The sequence below is a fragment of the Streptopelia decaocto genome (genome assembly GCF_964273445.1).
Source record: "Streptopelia decaocto genome assembly, chromosome: 15".
NCBI classification, from domain to species: Eukaryota; Metazoa; Chordata; class Aves; order Columbiformes; family Columbidae; genus Streptopelia; species Streptopelia decaocto.
This window is the reverse complement of record NC_138670.1, coordinates 5,518,568-5,537,094: the sequence shown is the minus strand read 5'-3', so window position 1 is coordinate 5,537,094 and position 18,527 is coordinate 5,518,568. Positions and strand designations below refer to the sequence as shown.

The 18,527-nt window shown below is 43.2% G+C and overlaps 1 protein-coding gene across 1 annotated transcript; it reads left to right on the top strand.

Annotated features, from left to right (window-relative positions):
* Positions 1-1,523: 1,523 nt before the first annotated feature.
* SVOP (SV2 related protein) lies at positions 1,524-17,888 on the top strand. The gene is made up of 16 exons (XM_082066237.1): positions 1,524-1,581; positions 4,815-4,975; positions 6,038-6,123; positions 6,224-6,322; positions 7,204-7,275; positions 7,501-7,625; positions 10,124-10,187; positions 11,452-11,577; positions 12,569-12,697; positions 12,978-13,051; positions 13,380-13,456; positions 14,596-14,703; positions 15,964-16,075; positions 16,688-16,769; positions 17,001-17,090; positions 17,470-17,888. Exons 1-16 carry the CDS (start codon positions 1,547-1,549, stop codon positions 17,674-17,676), a joined length of 1,647 nt encoding a protein of 548 aa, XP_081922363.1. The 5' UTR covers positions 1,524-1,546; the 3' UTR covers positions 17,677-17,888.
* The last annotated feature ends 639 nt before the right edge of the window (positions 17,889-18,527 follow it).

The window sequence follows — 18,527 nt, the reverse complement described above, 5'->3', positions numbered from 1 at the left end:
GCCTATGGGGAAGAATGTGCCAGGGTGACAGTGTGTCTTTCACCACTGCCCTGGGCAGCCTCTTCCAATGCCCAACAGCCCTTTCCGGGAGGAAATTGTTCCCAAGATCCAACCTCAACCTCCCCTGGCACAACTTGAGGCTGTTTCCCCTCATCCTGTTGCTTGTTACCTGGGAAAAGAGACCAACACCCTCCTGAGCCTTTGTTTTCACCCTGGGAGCAGGGGCACCCAAACCTTCTTGGCTTCGCCTTCCCTGGGGATGTCTCCATCATTTTCTCCTGTCGGTGACATTCCCGAGGCTGCACCCTGCCCGTGGAGGCTCCTCAGACAGTGAACCCCAGGGGGACGAGGACAGACGGTGGCACAGGAGCCGAGCCCGGTGTGCCCCAGGGTGGCACCCCCAGAGCAGTGACAGGAAGGGCAGTTGAGCTGAGCTGTGCCGAGCCATGCCTAATAGAGCCAAGCTGAGCCGTGCTGAGCAAAGCCGAGCTGAGCCAAGCTGTGCTTAATAGAGTTGAGCTGAGCGAAGCCAAGCTGAGCCGAGCTGAGCCATGCCTAATAGTGTCAAGCTGAACTGAGCCTAGTTGTGCCTAATACAGCTGAGCTGAGCCATGCCTAATAGAGCCAAGTTGATCCATGCCTAATAGAGATGAGCCGTGCTAAGCGAAGCCAAGCTGAGCCAGGCTGTGCCTAATAGAGTCGAGCTGAGCTGAGCCAAACTATGCCTAATAGAGTAAAGCCGAACTGTGGCAAGCCATGCTGAATAGAGTTGAGCCGAGCTGAGCCAAGCCATACCTAACAGTCGAGCTGAGCTGTGCTGAGCCCTGCCTAGTAGAGTCAAGCTGAGCTGAACTGAGCCATACCTAATAGTCAAGCTGAGCTGAGCTGAGCCATACCTAATAGTCAAGCTGAGCTGAGCCAAGCTGTGCCTAGTAGAGACAAGCTGAGCTGAGCCATGCCTAATAGAGATAAGCCATGCTAAGCGAAGCCAAGCAGAGCCAGGCCGTGCCTAATAGAGTCAAGCCGAGCTGAGCCAAGATGAGCAAAGCTGAGCTGAGCCGAGCTGTGCCTAAAAGTCGAGCTGAGCCAAGCTGTGCCCAATAGAGTTGAGCCGAGCTGTGCTGAGCCGAGCTGTGCCTGGTAGCTGAGCCAAGCTGAGTCCAGCCATGCCTAATAGAGTCAAGCCGAGCTGAGCCGTGCCTAATAGTCAAGCTGAGCTGAGCTGAACCGAGTCATGCCGAATAGTTGAGCCGAGCTGAGCCAAGCTGTGCCTAATAGTCAAGCCGAGCCGTGCCTAATAGAGCCGAGCTGAGCTGAGCCGAGCTGAGCTGAGCCGAGCCGTGCCTAATAGAGCCGAGCTAAGCTGTGCCTAGTAGAGCCGAGCCGTTCCGTTCCGCCCCGCTCCGTTCCGTTCCGTTCGTTCCGTCCGTTCCGCTCGCTCCCGGCGCTGCCCGGGCCCCGGCGCTGTCCAGCCCCGCCGCGCCCGCCCGCCCCCGGCCATCCCGGCGCGGAGCGATGCGAGCGGCGGCCCCGCCGCAGCGCGGCCATGGAGGAGGATCTGTTCCAGCTCCGGCAGCTGCCGTGAGTCGCGGCCGGGGGCGCGGGGGCTCGGGAACGCCGCGGGGTTGGGGGGATGCCGGGCAGTGTCCTAGGCCCGGGAAGCGCAGGCCATTTTCCTTGTGCATCTGCCTGGCTTCAGCATCCCGGGGGCACGCACGGCTCCATTTCTTACATAAATTCACTCTCGCTCTCTCTCTCTATATATATATAATATTTTCTTTTTTTTTTTTTGCATGAACTTGATGGTGGTAGAAATAAGGAGGGGTGGAATAAAACCGAGGAAGTGCCAAAAGATTTTTTTTGGAGAGGAAGCATTACTATTGCATTAGCAAGGTGGATTGCATCTGTAAATAACGCTGTGCTAGGGAAGGCGTCTTCCTCCCCTTCCTCCCGCATGCCACGAACCCATTGCGGATCAGAACCTTATTTTGCAAAGGTGTGTTTGCAGTGAGTACCGCCGGTATTTGCAAACTGTATGTTTTGGAGAAGCAAACGTTGCTGCACAAGGTAAATGCTGGTATTGGGGAAGAACTCTTTGCTGTCGGGATGTGGTCGCTGGATCTGTGCAAAAAGGTGCTAAAAGCATTGCTGCCTTTTAACACCGGTATTTCCTTTTAATGAATGCAAAATGTTCCATTTAAAAACAAGTGCATTTCTCCTCATGCTCCATTGTCAGGTGCTTTGAAACATATTCCTATTTATAAATCATTGACTCCCCAAGGTAGGGAATACACGTTTAAAGTTGATCTTAAATATTAATCAGCTCGTGCCAATGACAGAGCAAACTGTCCCATAACATTTCTAATAAGTTGGGAAAATGGACATGAACTCCGGTTGTTTTAAAAGACTTTGTTTGGATGCATTCAGCTTGTCAATAAGTAAAATAAGACATGATTTTATTAGGCCATTTTTTTTCCCAAATATATATATATATTTTTTAAACAAAACACAGAAAGATGTTCTAAGGTACCTTGCAATGTAGGTGTAATTAGACATATTCGGTGCTGGGGGATCTTACAGACAAATGCAGCTCTCTGAGGTGCCTCAGCCGTGAACAATTTTGCAAGTACAGAACGGTAAATATCACTGTGTGTTTTTTTCTTCATTTGTGTCAATTTGTTTTATAGGTTCCTAAGTGATAAACATATTTTTTTTACTTCCTGTGGTGGGGAATGTGGCCAGGTAGCTCTCTACTCAGATGCCACTGACGTATTTACAGTTGTCAGATCAGTCACTGCCTTTTCCTCCTGAAATCAGGGGAAGAGCTGCCCACATACTTCAATGAACTTTGCACCACACTACTGAAGTTACAGCCAGAGTCTTCCTTTAAAAAAATACAAATATAAAAGTTTACTTCCTGTGTAGCTAAACCATGTGCCTCTAAAGCTTTTGCAACTGAGAAGTGGATGGTACTTTGGTATCAATTACCCTTTGTAATAAAAAGTCATCTCTTGGGCATACAAATTTCAGTGCTTGCTAAGAGTATATGTTAATATTTTGTAGGTCCTATGAGGATCATATCTTCAGTGACAATTTCAATGCAAGAGTAATAATTATTTGTGTTTGTCCTATACGGTCAGCAAAAGAAAATTCAAACCAAGATAGGTTAAAAAAAAAATCAGATTAAGAGAATGTAAAGTTAAGTTTGTCAGTGGAACTAAATATGAACCTGAACCTGAGTTTTGTTGTTCTGTTTGTCTTCTCTTAGAGCTGAGTGAAGGATTCTCTGCATACCCCAAATCGGACTGTGGGATAAACCCCAGTTTCACTGCAGTCGTTTCAGAGAGGCCTGGGGTTTGTTCTGTGTTGTGCTTCAGATCTTCAAATGTTGTCTTAGAAAACAAAATTTGTGACTGTCTTGTTTGTCTGCCAAAACAGCAAGGCCACAGAAAAGCTTCCAGTTTCCAGGTGCAGATTCCAGCTGCAGTACTGAAGTAGTACAAGGAATATTTGCCCCATATGGAGCCTGGAATGCCCTGTTTACCTGAAAAAATCGTCCCCAAACATCTCGACAGTCTGCAAAACAGTTGAGGAATAACCTTGCAAAACGGTCCCTGTACTTCTGCCTCTCTCCAGGTTACATCAGCAGCACTTGTCAGAGAAAATAAGAGTTGAGGTCTTGCCAAATGTGAAAAGTCTTTCAGTTCACCCTTAGAAACATCAGGCGCTCCCGGCAGTTTGCTGCAGCTGCAGCTGGCAAGGGTGCCGACAGTTTTGTTCTGCTGACCCTTAAACCAGAGTCTTAAACTGCAGCTCAAGAGGCTCTCTGCTAATCTTGATTGTAGAATTAAAATGTTCAGGTGTTGGAAGTCAGAAGAGGTAGTAGCAAGACTAATTTGAACTAATTCCAAATAACTATTTCACAGAAATCCAAGAAATTATCAGTTGCCAAGGTGAAAAAGTTACACTGATGTTGCAGGTAAAGTGAAAGAAGCTGGAGGAGTCTGTTACATTAAAGACGGTGGATCTGGTTCAAAATTGTTGCTCACGGGAAACTTAATGGATGGAAAATGGAGCTTCTCTATGTACATGAAGCATTGCACAAAATCCCGGTAACTGAAATGTGGAAGTAGTGTCCATTTAACAAAGTTCAGTTTTCATGTCTTGTTCTCCCTGTGGCCTTGCTGCAGAGATGAGACCATTTTTTCTCAGCTAGTGCCGTGAATGATATAAAATACAGAGAGTTGCGAGCATGAGACTCAGGACCATCATCATCTGACGTGCCGGGGCTGTACTGGGCAGGCAGGTACCCCCTGCAGTCCTGGCTTGAACCTGAGGAAAAAGGACATATCCTTTGATTCACTTTCTTGTTCTGTCCCACCCCGTTACCTGAGAGAGTCAAAAAATGTACAGATGAACCCAGTATGGGAAATCAAGTAGTTTCTTAAAATATGGGTTATTTAATTAATTATAAATAGTAAATACTTCTGTTTAAGACGAGATGAAAGCAATCATATCTATAGTCACAGAATCATCACTGTGATGGGAAAAAAAATCAATAAATTCACTGAACAATGTTATTAATCCTGAACAATGTTTAAAAATCTGACAAATTTCAGGATTTCGGTGTCTGCTAAGATACAAATCACTCTTAAGAAAGCAACGTGGAACGTTTAATTTGGGTTTTTCCTAGAAGAACAGGAGGATGTGGAGAAACCTGGCTGCTGTTTGCCCAAAGAGGACTTGAAGAGTAAGCAGAGCTTCAACCTGGAAAAGATCCACCAAAATATTAAATCCCTTTTCTGTATTCTTAGGGTGGTCAAGTTTCGCCGCACCGGGGAAAGTTCCAGGTCAGATGAGGATGTCATTTCAGGAGAACACGAAATTCAGATTGAGGGTGTTCGGACAGAGCTAGAGCCTGTCGAGCTGGAGGATGGAGCTGCAGTGCCAAAAGAATTTGCCAACCCAACTGATGGTGAGTAGTAGGTTTCTTGTTTTCCCATCAGGAGGAAGTTTTGGCCTCTTCATTTCGGTGGTGTTGCAACCAGGCTGAATACGCTGCTTTCAGAGAAGTTAAAAATTGCTGGGTAAAAGAAGGAAAAAGTGCATCCGTGCAAGTCTGCAGATAAATGTAGAATTTCAGTTGGCATATCACCCAAAAAAGTGCAAGTGATGCAACACCCCAATGTGCTGAGCGCTAGTGCCATCACGTCAAATGCCTGGGTTCAAGTCACACACTGAGGCCTTGTGACGTCTCTGTTTGTTTTATCAGTCAGATTTTGGATGGTTTCCTTTTGGTTTGTGTTTTTGTCTTTTGCTTTGTGGGGGTGTCCATCTCCTAACTAGATGAAGCTTTTCTGTGGCAAATGTACTTTTTAAACTGCTAGAAGTGTTAAAACCTTGAGACTTAAATTGATTTAAACAGCTTGAATATTAATGTGTGCTTTTTGTGGTATATTACATTTTGTATTTGAGCAAAGGAAGTTGAGAGATATCAGCTTCTTCAGATAGAACGAAATAATGGGGTCATTACAATGTGTGGCAAACAAGAACCATCAGGATTTTAAACAAAATATGTCTTAAGATACATGTGTCTTGGACAATTTTTTTATTCAAATAAATTACTCTCCATGCAATAAATATTCTTCTGCACATCCCGTCACTCGCTTTGTGCTGTTGAACAGCTCGTGCACTTCTCACCAGAGGCAGCTGCAATTCAGTGGCTGCTGGAGTCACTCCCAGGAGAAACAGGTTGAACTTGCCTTGGAGTCATTGGTGCTACACTGATTTACTTCTCCGTGGGGAAAATATTCTAGGAATATTTAGAATTATTTTGGCTTTAGCACAATTCCTGAAGAACGTAGAGATTTTCCTGAGTAGGAGCTGTATAAAAGCTAAGTAGATCCCTGTTATATATTTCAGATCTCAATAGGTGACCCAGTTAATCAGTAATTGCATTCACAGAAAATGCGGTCTCAAGGGGTGGCTCTTACTAGGAAGGGAATACGCTTCTGCACTAGAATTATTTTATTTCCAGATACTTTCATGGTGGAAGATGCGGTGGAAGCCATTGGATTTGGAAAGTTCCAGTGGAAGCTGTCTGTTATTACTGGATTAGCATGGGCAAGTAATTGTTATCAAGGTCAACTGCATGATCATCAGTTAGAGAATCTCAGCGATTTTCAGGCGGTTGTTTATTTTTGTTTCTTTTCTACCCTTCTAGATGGCAGATGCTATGGAAATGATGATTTTAAGTATCCTAGCTCCTCAGCTTCATTGTGAGTGGCGATTACCAAGCTGGCAGGTTGCATTGCTCACATCGGTAGGAAAAATAACCAACAGATCCTGTATTCTATAAGGTTTTTCCACTCGTTGTTGTTCAGACATTATGCTTTATATCCCAAAGTTAAATCTGCAGATTACCTTTGGCTCAGAAGAATATAGGAGCCTTTTTTAAAAGCCAGAGCTTGAAGAAATGGAATTCAGTGAAAACTGAGGAAATGGTGCAAATTTCAGCTTTAAAGTTTCATGTAATTTCCAGGGAAATACATGAATTGACTCAGACTCATCCTAAAATTCAAACTATTTGACTAATTGAAAAAAAGGATTGGTAATTTTTTACTGTCTTTCTGGAAAATCTTTCTCTCTCACCACATTTAATCATGCTTGTACATAGACTGGGAGCTGAGGGAGCAAGCAGTCGCTTCTCGAGGTGGATCATCCAGTGATCTTTGCAAGCAGAGCTCTTCCAATCCCACCTCTAAGTGTGGTGCTGTGATGTGATGTTGGAAACAGGCAATGCCTTTGGGATAAGAAAACTCGTTTGGGGACCCTTTTCTCAGCATATGCCACTGTTGTAGGGCATGCACTTTGACTCCTGCGTTTCTTTTTCCCTTTAGCTTTTGATGCTATTTGCGGTGTTGTATAAATTGGTCAAAATGCTCAGTAGATTTAAATCAGTTAAAATCACGTCAAGTCAATGGAAGTGAAGTTAGTGACTTTTGAAAAGTCCCACTATATGAGTAGTTGTTTTTAACAGTGTCTAGTGCAAAGGGACTATACCCAGGACACCTGGACATTTCGCTCTATTGCTAGAGCTGAGTTTTTCTGCTTTCACTGTGAAGTTGTTCCCTCTTTGCTGTCACACAGAAATCTTCACTTGTCTTCTTGTTAAGGTGAAGACATTTTTCTGGTGTTTCACAGGTGGTGTTTGTGGGAATGATGTCCAGCTCCACTCTCTGGGGAAACATTTCAGATCAGTACGGGAGGAAAACGGTAAGCCTGCAGCTCCTACTAGAATATATTCTAATATTTCTACAGTGTGGATGTTTCAGTGCATGATGTTCACAAATGTCATAGTCCACATGTATTAAGTAGAATTAAGCAGAGCCAGAATTGACCTCCCATGAAAAAAAAAAGGAAATTGAAGCTCTACTTTACATTTTGTTAATTTGTATTACAGCGGAAACTCTTTTCCTGGTGCTTGTTTGTTCAATACAGGGCCTGAAGATCAGCGTGTTGTGGACGCTCTATTATGGGATCCTGAGTGGTTTTGCACCAGTGTACAGCTGGATCTTGGTGCTGAGGGGCCTGGTGGGCTTTGGGATCGGAGGAGTGCCTCAGTCGTAAGTAAATATTCACAAGTCCAAGCTTTCTCTTTTCTGTTTACTTTTAAAAAATGCTTATGTCAAATTGAAGACATGCCTCTGTTCAGTTGTCCCACTGAAGTGGATAAACTACAACAGACAGGATGTTGTAGATGTGCCTAAACACTGCGTTGCTAGATTGTGTTGGCAGAGTCTATAAGGGACGACACAGTCTTGTTGCAAGACAGTCATGATGTAAACACAAGAATTTAGAGGTAGAGCTGAGCCCTGACTCCTGGTGTTTGTAGAACTGCAGATTATTGTTCACTCAGAGCCTAAACTTTCACGTCTCAACCCAAGTTAGAATACCAAAACCACACAGCCCAGACCTGGAGCACTGAAGATACCTTGGTGGCTCAGACACATTTCTAAGAAGGCGGCAGCGTTGGGATATTTCTCTGTTGTCATGTCATTCCATTCACTGAAGAGGAGGATCTCTAGATTTTCACCTGGAATAAATAACTCTGCTGTAAGCTTTTAATTATAAATGTAAAGGGAAGAGTATAACGATTCTCTCTGTGTAGTCTTTTATCCTTATTAATAATGGATATTTTGCCCCATGGAGGTGCTATTTTGGACTAATCAGACTCTAACTTTGATTGACGGCTCTTAAGACTTCTTCACAAGGCAAGTCAATATCCTGTCTTTTCTATTGCCATTCCAAGATATTATAAAAGATTCAGAGCTGAGATGGAACATCACATTATTATTAATTTTCTTTTACTGCCCTCCTGCCCGCCTTCAGAAGCTGCACAGACACATAATGTGTATGTAAAACAGGAAAGCCCGTAGCCTGCTATGTATTGACCAACAGTGAGGCAGTTTCTGCCGTGAGGTTCCAAGTGAGCACAACTGGAAAGAGGTGGGAGAACAACAAAGTCAAAGCATCAGAGTTAATAATGCCTCATCCTGAAAACACCCTAATGATGTTCTGCAGAGCCCAGTGGAACAGCCACAGCACAGCTGGCGCCGTTTGACAGGGCGGATAATGCACAAAGGCTGCGTGACTTAGAGACAAAGATGAGCCGGTTACAGAACTCAGAGTGGATTCCATTGCTGCTGAGTCTGTTTCTTGTTCCAACTAGAATAGTGATTCCTTTGGCAGAGGAGTAAATATGTATGAAGCAGGAAAAGCAGCTCCTTCCTAATATCCATAAATAGGCTGCGTAACTTTGGCTATGAGTAGCTGAGTTTCAATGGAATGACGTGGGTATCTCTATAATTGAAGTATTGTATTCTATAATGGGTATGAGAGAGAGATTTTTGTGAAAGGTGCTATTAAAAAGAAAGCATCCAGCAATAATCAATTAACTGACTAAAGCAGATATCCCTCTATCTATACGTATGGAGGAGCTGCACCTGAGGAGCTGTGGCCTCCTCCAGGAATTTTCTGTGCGATATTATCTAACGCTGAGTACGACTATTCATTCACAGTGCCAGCATCCTGACTTGCAAAGATATGGACTATTCTCTTAAGGAAACCGTTCGGTACAGCATTAATCAGCTCCTGATTTCTGTTGAAGTGTGTAGAGGACCACTCTACATTTCATTATGTGATTTTACTTCGTCTCTTAGTCACTGATTTAATATAATATTGTGTGCAACTTGGTACTTCAATGAACCAAGTTCTGGGAAGCTACTCAGAGATCAATCCAGCGTTTGTTAACTTAGTGGGAGTTTTGTCATGAACATGAAAGAAAGCCTGAGGGGTTCAAGCAGCAGAAGCAGGATGAGGCAATGAAATGCAAACAGAGGAGGAGTGAAGAACGACAAGTCTTACCAGGCGGTTTGAAGAAGACGAGGGAGCCTTGACTGGCTGCTGGCCCTGCATTCATCCTCAGGAAATACTCACAGAGAAGCTGTACCACTGCTCTTTGGCACAGCCATGAAACAAAGACTCTGCAGGGTTAGATGATTTCTTTTTGAATTCCCACAAGAAAAGCATGCAAAATATTTTATACCAGTAACAGGAACAGACCTCGAAAGTATTCGGCTCTTGGAGAACTGAAACCTGGCAGAGCAGACTGATGTGGAATTCTCTGAGCCAGCTGTAAAGCCCTGGAGAGATACTTTACCCAAAAAGAGTTTGTCTTGATTGCTGGTGAACCACACTGCAAATAACAAATGTAATCCCTGTGTCAGAGCAGAGCAGGGTTGTGAACACATGTGCATCGAGAACAGCTACATTCAGCTAACAACTACAGGGTTACAAAATCACATGAACAGAGAAATTCTGTTCTTCATTGCAACGATGAAGTCAAGGGGGTTTATTCAGATGTAGAAAGGGGCGTCTGAACCAGTACCCCCAGTCTTGCTGACTCTGGGCTGGGAATGGGTTTGCATTTTTGTGTTACTACTATGGGTTTGGCAACTTTCATAAAAGGCAAATGAAATGTTTGAACCTTTCTCATTGTGCTAACGTGGCATTTTTCTCAATGTGCTAACATGACATTTTTCTCAATGTTCACTCTTCACAGGGTAACCTTATATGCTGAATTCCTTCCAATGAAAGCCAGAGCAAAATGCATTTTATTAATAGAGGTGAGCAGCGTAGCTATGCATACTGCTCCCTAGAGGGAGAAATTCTGCTGTTGCTTCCATCCTTTCAATCCTACTGAGTAGAAGTCTCACACAGAGCTGCAGGCGAATCTCGATTGCTCAAGTGAGTGTGGAGCTGACGTTTCCCCCTACACCAGTACTAAGTAGCTCAGTCCAGAAGCAGCATAATGTGCTGGGGTGATGCTTCACTCTTGCTAAATTTGCCTTTTTGCAAATTCACTTGCATCCAGTGTTGCCAGAGTTCCTGCTGTTAGCACGGGGGGTATGTGAGTGCCACCTAATTTCATGGTGAAATTAATCTGTAACTCAGTAATGGGTAGTGGAGAACGGACTGTTCAGTAAATGCAGGGCTAAATTCAGCTCCCCGCAGTCAATCCAAATGTATCAAAGTCACAGAGAGTAGAATTTTGTCCTATAAATACATTGAGGCAAAATTTGCAGCCCTTTAATGGATGGTTGAAGTGTCAGAGAACAGGACTGTTGCTTATCTGCATCAGCTTGGAAGGAGCATCCTTGTGGAAAACCTCACTGAACTGAAACAGCTTCTCAGTGCAAAACCAGATCTAAGGTAACTGCTGGCTGGTCCTGCATTCAGTTGATTAATCTTTCTTAAATAGAGTTCAGCAGATGAATTACTCCTTTCTGTGTCACTTCTGTTCTGCCACAGTTTGGCTGCCTCTGAGCAGGCCTGGGTTAGAAATATATACTGAGCGTTAAATAATGAGCTAAGTGGATTTGTAATCTAAAGGAGAATAATCCTGGATGGGCAGGATGTGCAAGGGGATGCCAGCTCCATTATTTGCTGAAAAAGTAACAATTCCTTCTTCAGCTACAGACCAAATTCTGTGGCTTTGGTAGCTTGGTTTTGGTAAGGAAAACAAATACCGTAAGTCTCATGGTGATAGCTGAGAATAATATTCATAAACAGATATATTAATATTATTTTTGCTTAAGAAACACCATGCGATGAGTCTATTCCGTATGAGAACCTACCTACATTAAAGATGAGTGCCTAGAGAAAGTCAATGGTAGATTTTCAGAACTAAATGTTTTAGTGTGTGTAACATTTAAACAAATCCCCTTAAAATGTCTGGACTCTGTTTCCATACAGTGGTGCATATTTGAATTGTCTCTGGCATTTCTCTCTCCAGCTGTCCCAAGAGAGCCCGTCTTGGAATGTCACAAAGCCGGAGGCCTCAAGAACACTCTTGTTCTCATTTGTGACTGTTTCTTTTCCCCTTGGCAGGTTTTTTGGGCCATTGGGACTGTGTTTGAGGTCCTTCTCGCAGTGTTGGTGATGCCCACTCTTGGCTGGCGGTGGCTTCTCATTCTTTCTGCCCTCCCGCTTTTGCTCTTCGCTGTCCTGTGCTTTGTAGGTATTCTTTCAAAGAATCCATCTACCGCTTCTCTACCTGATTCTGTAACCCGATCGAAGGAAATTGGGACAGTTTTGAGCTCTCTGTTGGTGTCTTCTTTGAAACATTTGAAATCGTGACCAAAATGCTGTTGATTCAACAGGGTACTAGTGAAAATATTCCAGTGAGCTGTGTTTATGTGACTGTATTTGCTGGAGGACAATGGTGGGCTGGAATTTTGCGAAACCAAATCAAGCCTGGAAATCTCTCCAGTTTAATGACTTTGTTTCAACTGAGCTCAGTGGAATCAACATTGTATTAAAAGCTGTTGTTATTTCCCTGGTTGCTCTTCAGGATTTTTTGGCCATAATCGTAACTTTTATCACTACTGACCACATAAAAAATCCACCCAAATCCGGGGTAAAATCTGCATAGTGAGGTCAGATTCTAAAATAAGACATGTATGAGTTAAACCTGAGCTTCAGGGCACTATTAGATACATGTCCTTGTCAGGTTGTTTAGCAGCTCTTATTATTCCTTAGTCACCGTCATGGGTTTTCAGGAATACCTCAAGTTATACAGGTACTAACATGCTTGTTTTTAAATGGAGCTTAAAAATGCAAATTTTGGAATGCCTAGAGCATCTGGCTCCAGAGCATCTGCCCTGGATGCTTTGCCTTTCCTACTGAGAAGGTCTAATGGAAAGAACCTGCAAAAATGCCTGACAGTTCTCCAGAATAAAAGCAAGGCAACAGAAAGGAAAGATTTTAGAGTGAAGCTCTGACTTGATGGTGAAAATAGGGTTTGTGCAGTTTCTGAGAGCCTAACGAGGAGTTTGACGTTTGGCAGAAAGATGTTTCTGTGAATTGTTAAGGGTTATTTCTCTAATCCTTTCCTATGGTCGCAGTCTGCTGGAGTCACTGGGATTGCCCACTGTAGACCCACCGAGAAATGTGTTGTGGTGTATTTTCGACATCATTGTGCATGTGTTCTGCTTTGCTCTCCTAGTGGCTGCCAGAAAGTGCCAGGTATGATGTATTATCGGGAAATCAAGAAAAAGCAATTGCCACGTTAAAGCGGATAGCAACGGAGAATGGAGCTCCAATGCCTTTGGGAAAATTGATTATTTCCAGGCAGGTATGTATAGGTAACAGGAACTTTAATAGGGTGGGATACATTTAAACTGTGCTACATTCATGTGTATTTTTCTAAGCAATTAATCAATGTTAAGTTTAATTTTAATGTCTCAACCAGTAATAAAAAAAATGAGAGATTGTGGTATATGCCTCTTTCACAGTGAGGAGTAGTTTCTCATCCTGAGGCAGAGTCCGCAGTGCTGTGTGTTGTTTTATCCCTTGCCACTCTGTCCCGGAGCAGTGAGAGCCCTGAGCATCTGACTTCTGCTTGTTTCCAACAGGAGGACCGAGGAAAAATGAGGGACCTTTTTACACCCCATTTTAGATGGACCACATTGTTACTCTGGTTTATATGGTAAGAGGAGATATAAGTGACTCAGTGCCAGCGCAATTATAAATGGGTTTTAATGGAGGTATTTTGTATTATCACTAAAATACAGCGACTTCCTCCTCCTCAAAAAGTCCAAACCACAACCCCAACCTGTATTGATTTATAATTTATTAAACCACCCAATCCTTAGCATTCTCAATCTAATTGCCCTTTCATTTTGTAAATGCTGATAGAAAATAGCTTTGAGGTAGCACTTAGTGGAAGTCCTCACACAATGGGTTCAGTTTTGATTCATCTTGTTTACTATAGGTTTGAGCAGCTGAGACATCCTCTCTCATTTTCTTCCTTGCAGGTTTTCCAATGCTTTTTCATATTATGGGTTAGTTTTATTAACTACAGAGTTCTTCCAAGCAGGAGACGTCTGCAGCAGTGAGTACTAGTCCATTTTTTCTTTTTAAATATACTCTGTTAAGTGGTGGAATATCTTTTATTAGATTCTCTTCTGCTGTTAGTTTGAAAAGGACAGTGGCTGCCAGCCTGAATTTTAAGGCATCCACTTAAAGGGTTATTTATTATATTTTAAACATTTTTGATAGACTGTTTCTCATCTCCCGCACAATGCAGAGAGATCCTGCAGTGGCTCTCAGCCCAAAATGTAAAACAGCAAGACAACCTTCAAGGGAGACCTGTTAGAAAAAGTGTCTGTTCTTCTTGAGAAAAAAGTGATTGAATAAATGTAAGTTCCCAGATCTGACAGGCCTAATTAGTTCTGAGATAGAGATTGCTGCTGCTGCGGAGCTCCCAGGGTCTCAAGATGTGAAGACCTGCTGAGAAAAAGATAACGGTGGGAATCCATTGCCCTTTTTGTTGCAGATTTCTCTGAAAAAAAAAGAAATAAAAGGTGCTTTGACCACATTAAGAAGAGGCTTGAAAAATGTGATTCCCCAGGGGGCGCACTATTGTATTCAGAACACTTGTGATTTGTGAAAACTGTCTGATAGTTGGAAAGTTATAGAAAGAGGATGGGTGATACTGGGAGTAGACCTGATCCCAAGCTTCTACAACAGTGTATGAGCTGTTTGAGGGCTCTGACTCTGGTTAGCCTCCACAAAGGAGCATGTGGCCTTTAAAAATACTTGTTTTTACAAAGACACGGTATCATTCAGTCTTCTCAAAGTATAGATGAAGCGTTAGTATCCCGATTTATGTAGGGAGAAACTGAATTATTGATGTTAATTCTGTTCACTGTCATGAGCCCTGGACTGAAAAATATCTAAGCCTGTACAGCTGCTAAGGAAGTGTAAGTTTTCATTCTGGTAGCGCTGGTTGCAGAGGTTGAAACATCCTGCCACAAATAGGATTATAAACTGCTTGGTTTCAGCTATGTCTCCTAGGTACAACGTACCTGCTGTGCCGCAGCGTCTTTTCGGTACATCCCTTCCATCTGTTTCAGCAGTAATAGTGATAAAGATATTGCAGGAGAAAAGGAAGGTGGGCAGAGAAGAGATTTCTTCACATATATATAATATATTTTTAAATTTTATTTTATTTTATTTTTCCTCCTATAGTATCCAGTAGAAGGAAAGAAGTTAAAGCAAAGTGCAGCCTGACCTGTGAGTATCTGACCGAGGAAGACTACACTGACCTGCTCTGGACAACCTTGTCAGAATTCCCAGGTGAGTGGCAAAAAGAAGCATCAGTGGCCCCGTGTGACTGGGATGGGCTCTGATATGAGCAATGGAATTGGCTCTTATTTCTGGCCTAAAACCAACATCTTTCCTGCAGCACTGGAGCTCCTTGCTTGGACTACGTGATAAATGCGGTGCACACGGTCGCTGTAGCTCTCCTCACTGCCTGTGTGATCACTACAGATAAAATCACCAGTAATTGCTTTGGGAAGCTCTAATGGTCCATCTGACTGTGGATTCAGTCCAAGCAACATATTAGGCATTCAGAGGAAGAGTGACAATTAAATTAAAGGAGCAGAATCACTTGAACTTTTACCCATAAATGACTTTTCAGAACTGTTTTAAAAGGATCATGGGTGGAGTGAATCAATGGAGAACTTGCTCCTTAAAGCTCTGTGTCCAGCCTCAGCCACGATTTTCAGTCCATTTCAGTGGATTTCAGTGAACAGTTTGACACAGGAGGAGTGAGATCCTTAGTATGTAGTAGCCATTGCTGCTTCAGATGTAGAAGGTGATCTCTCAGTATTAATCTATTCGAAATAATTCTGTGAGGCAGTGGTGAAGTTATTTTCACTGTCTTAGGTTATAGTTTCAGGGACAAGTGCTCAAAGAGAAGCTATTGAATAGATGAAAAGTTGTAAGTCTCTAACTGGTAAATACGCTTAGTCCCTGCTAACTGGGAGGATTGTCCTTCATAACTGTGGTTTGGGGGAGGATGTCAGTGTGCAGTGGAAAGAAAAGAGAATATGTGCTCTTTGACCGATGCTATAGCTGAAAGGACCTTTTCGATCCTGAGACATACTAAGGTGGGAATAAAAAGTATAACAGGGATACTTTGGATATGACGCTGGCAACTCTGGTGCCCAAAGAATCCCTACACTTGCTGTATGTCCACTTTTAAAAAGATCTGGAAAAATTGCATAAGAGAGAAAACTTAACATGAGACTTACAGAGCGTGGTCTGTTTCCTTTACCAAAGAGCAGGTGAGAAATGACTGGATGACAGCGTATAAATAACACAATGGAAAGAAAATACTAAGTTCTAAAGAGCCCTTAAATCTGGCAGTAGGAATATTATCAGGAAACCATGGTCAGAAGCTGGACAAAAAACATTCCAGTGAGACATAAGACAGATGTTTTTAGCATTCATACTGGTAACTGCTGCAATAATCAGTAAAATGGTACAAGCCAGCTGCTGCAGCCTCCACCTTTGCTCAGTTCCCAACAGCCAACTTGTCTCCTTGTACAGGTGTGTTAGTGACACTGTGGATTATTGATCGGATAGGCCGCAAGAAAACCATGGCCCTGTCCTTTTTTGTCTTCTCGTTTTGCAGTCTTCTGCTGTTTCTCTGCGTTGGAAGGTAAGTAAAACACGGTGAACGACTGGTGTATCTGATTCATCCATGTTCTGTCTTGGTTATGGCAGGAGAAGTGAAAGAGGTGGTTTGAAAAGCCATGAGATGGTTATGCTCAACTGGAGAAAGAATTAAGGATGGTGTTAGGTTTTCTCAACAGATTTTGGAAGGAAACTAAAAGGAGCAGGAGAGGAGGAGGTAGGAGGTGACTGTTGGACAATTTTTAAATCAGATCTGATGTCCTGAGCCTCGGTGACTGGCTCATGTGCTGCTCTCTGCTGTTCATGACCTGTATTTCCCCGGTTGACTGTACCAGGGCGGTGCTTCACAACCAAGCCCTGGCTCTGCCTCCCTCTTTTTTTTTGAAAAAAAACATTTCAATAGGCCACAGCTGTCGGTGAGAATGAATACACTTAGAAACCTGATGTGATTTTGGGAATGCAGGTTATTTGGCATGATTATTATATTAAAAGTCCAGAAAAAATGCAACGGGTTCATTAAAAAAAAGAAAGAGAAATCGTTCTAACGATTTAGCATTTCTGTTGCACTTGCTTCCAAGTTAAACAAACACACTGTACAGAACAATCCCAAACACTGCTCTCCTTTTTATTCTCGCAGAAATGTTCTTACTGTGCTGCTCTTCATTGCAAGAGCTTTTATTTCAGGAGGATTTCAGGCTGCTTATGTTTACACTCCTGAGGTAAGGAGGTTATTTTTGTAATGAGAATGTTTAAGGGGAGTGAGAACATGGTGGGAAAGTCATTTTTATGGCCTCTTCACAATGGACCTTACCCCAGATATGAGTTGATGATCTCATTGCCATTATCTAACAGAACTTGCTGTAGTAACAGTTATTAGTTTCCATTGATTTAGGAGACTGGAGGGAAGAGGACTTCCCACTGGGGTTAATGGGCAGATGCTTTGTTCACAGGTTTATCCAACAGCCACGCGAGCTTTGGGCCTGGGAACGTGCAGCGGAATGGCCAGAGTGGGAGCGCTCATAACCCCCTTCATCGCGCAGGTAAAACCCTTCTCCTGAGGCACAAGGCACACGATGGTGACGGAAAATCTGCTTTTCTTTTCTGCAAGAGCCAAACCAAGCATGATCTGTGCATGAGGTGCTGGAGGAGGGTTGTGTTGCCTGTTCCTGTTCGCCTCTGAATTTCCCTCTTGCCATATGATAGAGGATAAACGACCAAGCAGCAGGCTGCTGGCTGGCTGGCACTCGTAATGCAGATTTTTTGTCAGTGTTGAATTATGTGTCATCACTGGGGAAAGCAAGCATGCAGCAGTGCATGTGAAACATTTTTTCCAATACTGCAATTAAAATTACTACTGCATTAATATTTCTGTTTGTTTCTGGGATACTAGTTCATTTTTTCTGCGTTTTTTTTCTGCAGGTGATGTTGGAATCTTCAGTCTATTTGACACTGGTGGTTTACAGCGGATGCTGCCTGCTGGCCGCGGTGGCCTCCTGCTTCTTGCCCATCGAAACAAAAGGTCGTGGCTTACAGGAGTCCAGCCACAGGGAGTGGGGACAGGAGATGGTCGGGAAAGGATCTCACTCCCCAGGAGTCACCAGGTCAAACTCCGGCTCACAGGAATGATGGGACATGAAAACCTGCTGAAAGAATGAATGATACGAGCAAGTTCTCTTTCACAAAAATCCAACCCTGAAGCATAGGAAGCTGACCATACCGTCACTGCCACTGTCATGTGTCAAACTGCAGGAACTTTTGGGTTGAACCTACGCCAATTGTGTCCCTGCTGCTCTTTGCTCACACTCATAAAAACTTTACTTCTGTATTGAGAGGCATTTGATCCAGATGTCATTTGAAGTTTAGCAGGAGGGGTTTTTCTTAAGTCTGTTGTGCTTGCATGGTCAGCTCTTCAGCTTAAAATGTCCCGTGTCAAGCAAATAGCTAACTGAATGCAACTCAGTATAAGCTGTACTTAAAATAATGTACTCTTGATGCCTAAAAACTAAAGATTAATATTTATTGTGTACCTGGCATAGCACACGGTGGATTCCATACACTACAGACTAGGTTTTATGAATTAGATGCCTGCCTTGCACTTTTTAGCCATCAACAACAACAAAATGTGATAACGGAAAAGCAAGCGATGCGTTCTAGTTCCCTTGCCTATGGGTTCTGTTCCTTGAGAATTGACAGGCACTGATTGCTTGGAAACTATTTTCTGAGTGTTTCTCCCACCCAAGGCAGGCAGTTTGAGTCAGTGAGGAGTGGTATTTGTTGCAGAGATGGAACTTTACATAAGAAATTTAAATCTTCATGGTTTGGAGCAGGATTTGACTCCTCTGACATTGCCAGAAACATCAAGCACCCTGTCTGCTGCTTGGTGAAGACTCCTTCAGCCGTGCTGGTGTCTCTGTGTGCGTGGAGACGCACGCCGTGGTTTTCTGCCTGGGTCCGGGTACGTTTCTGCTCCATTTGCC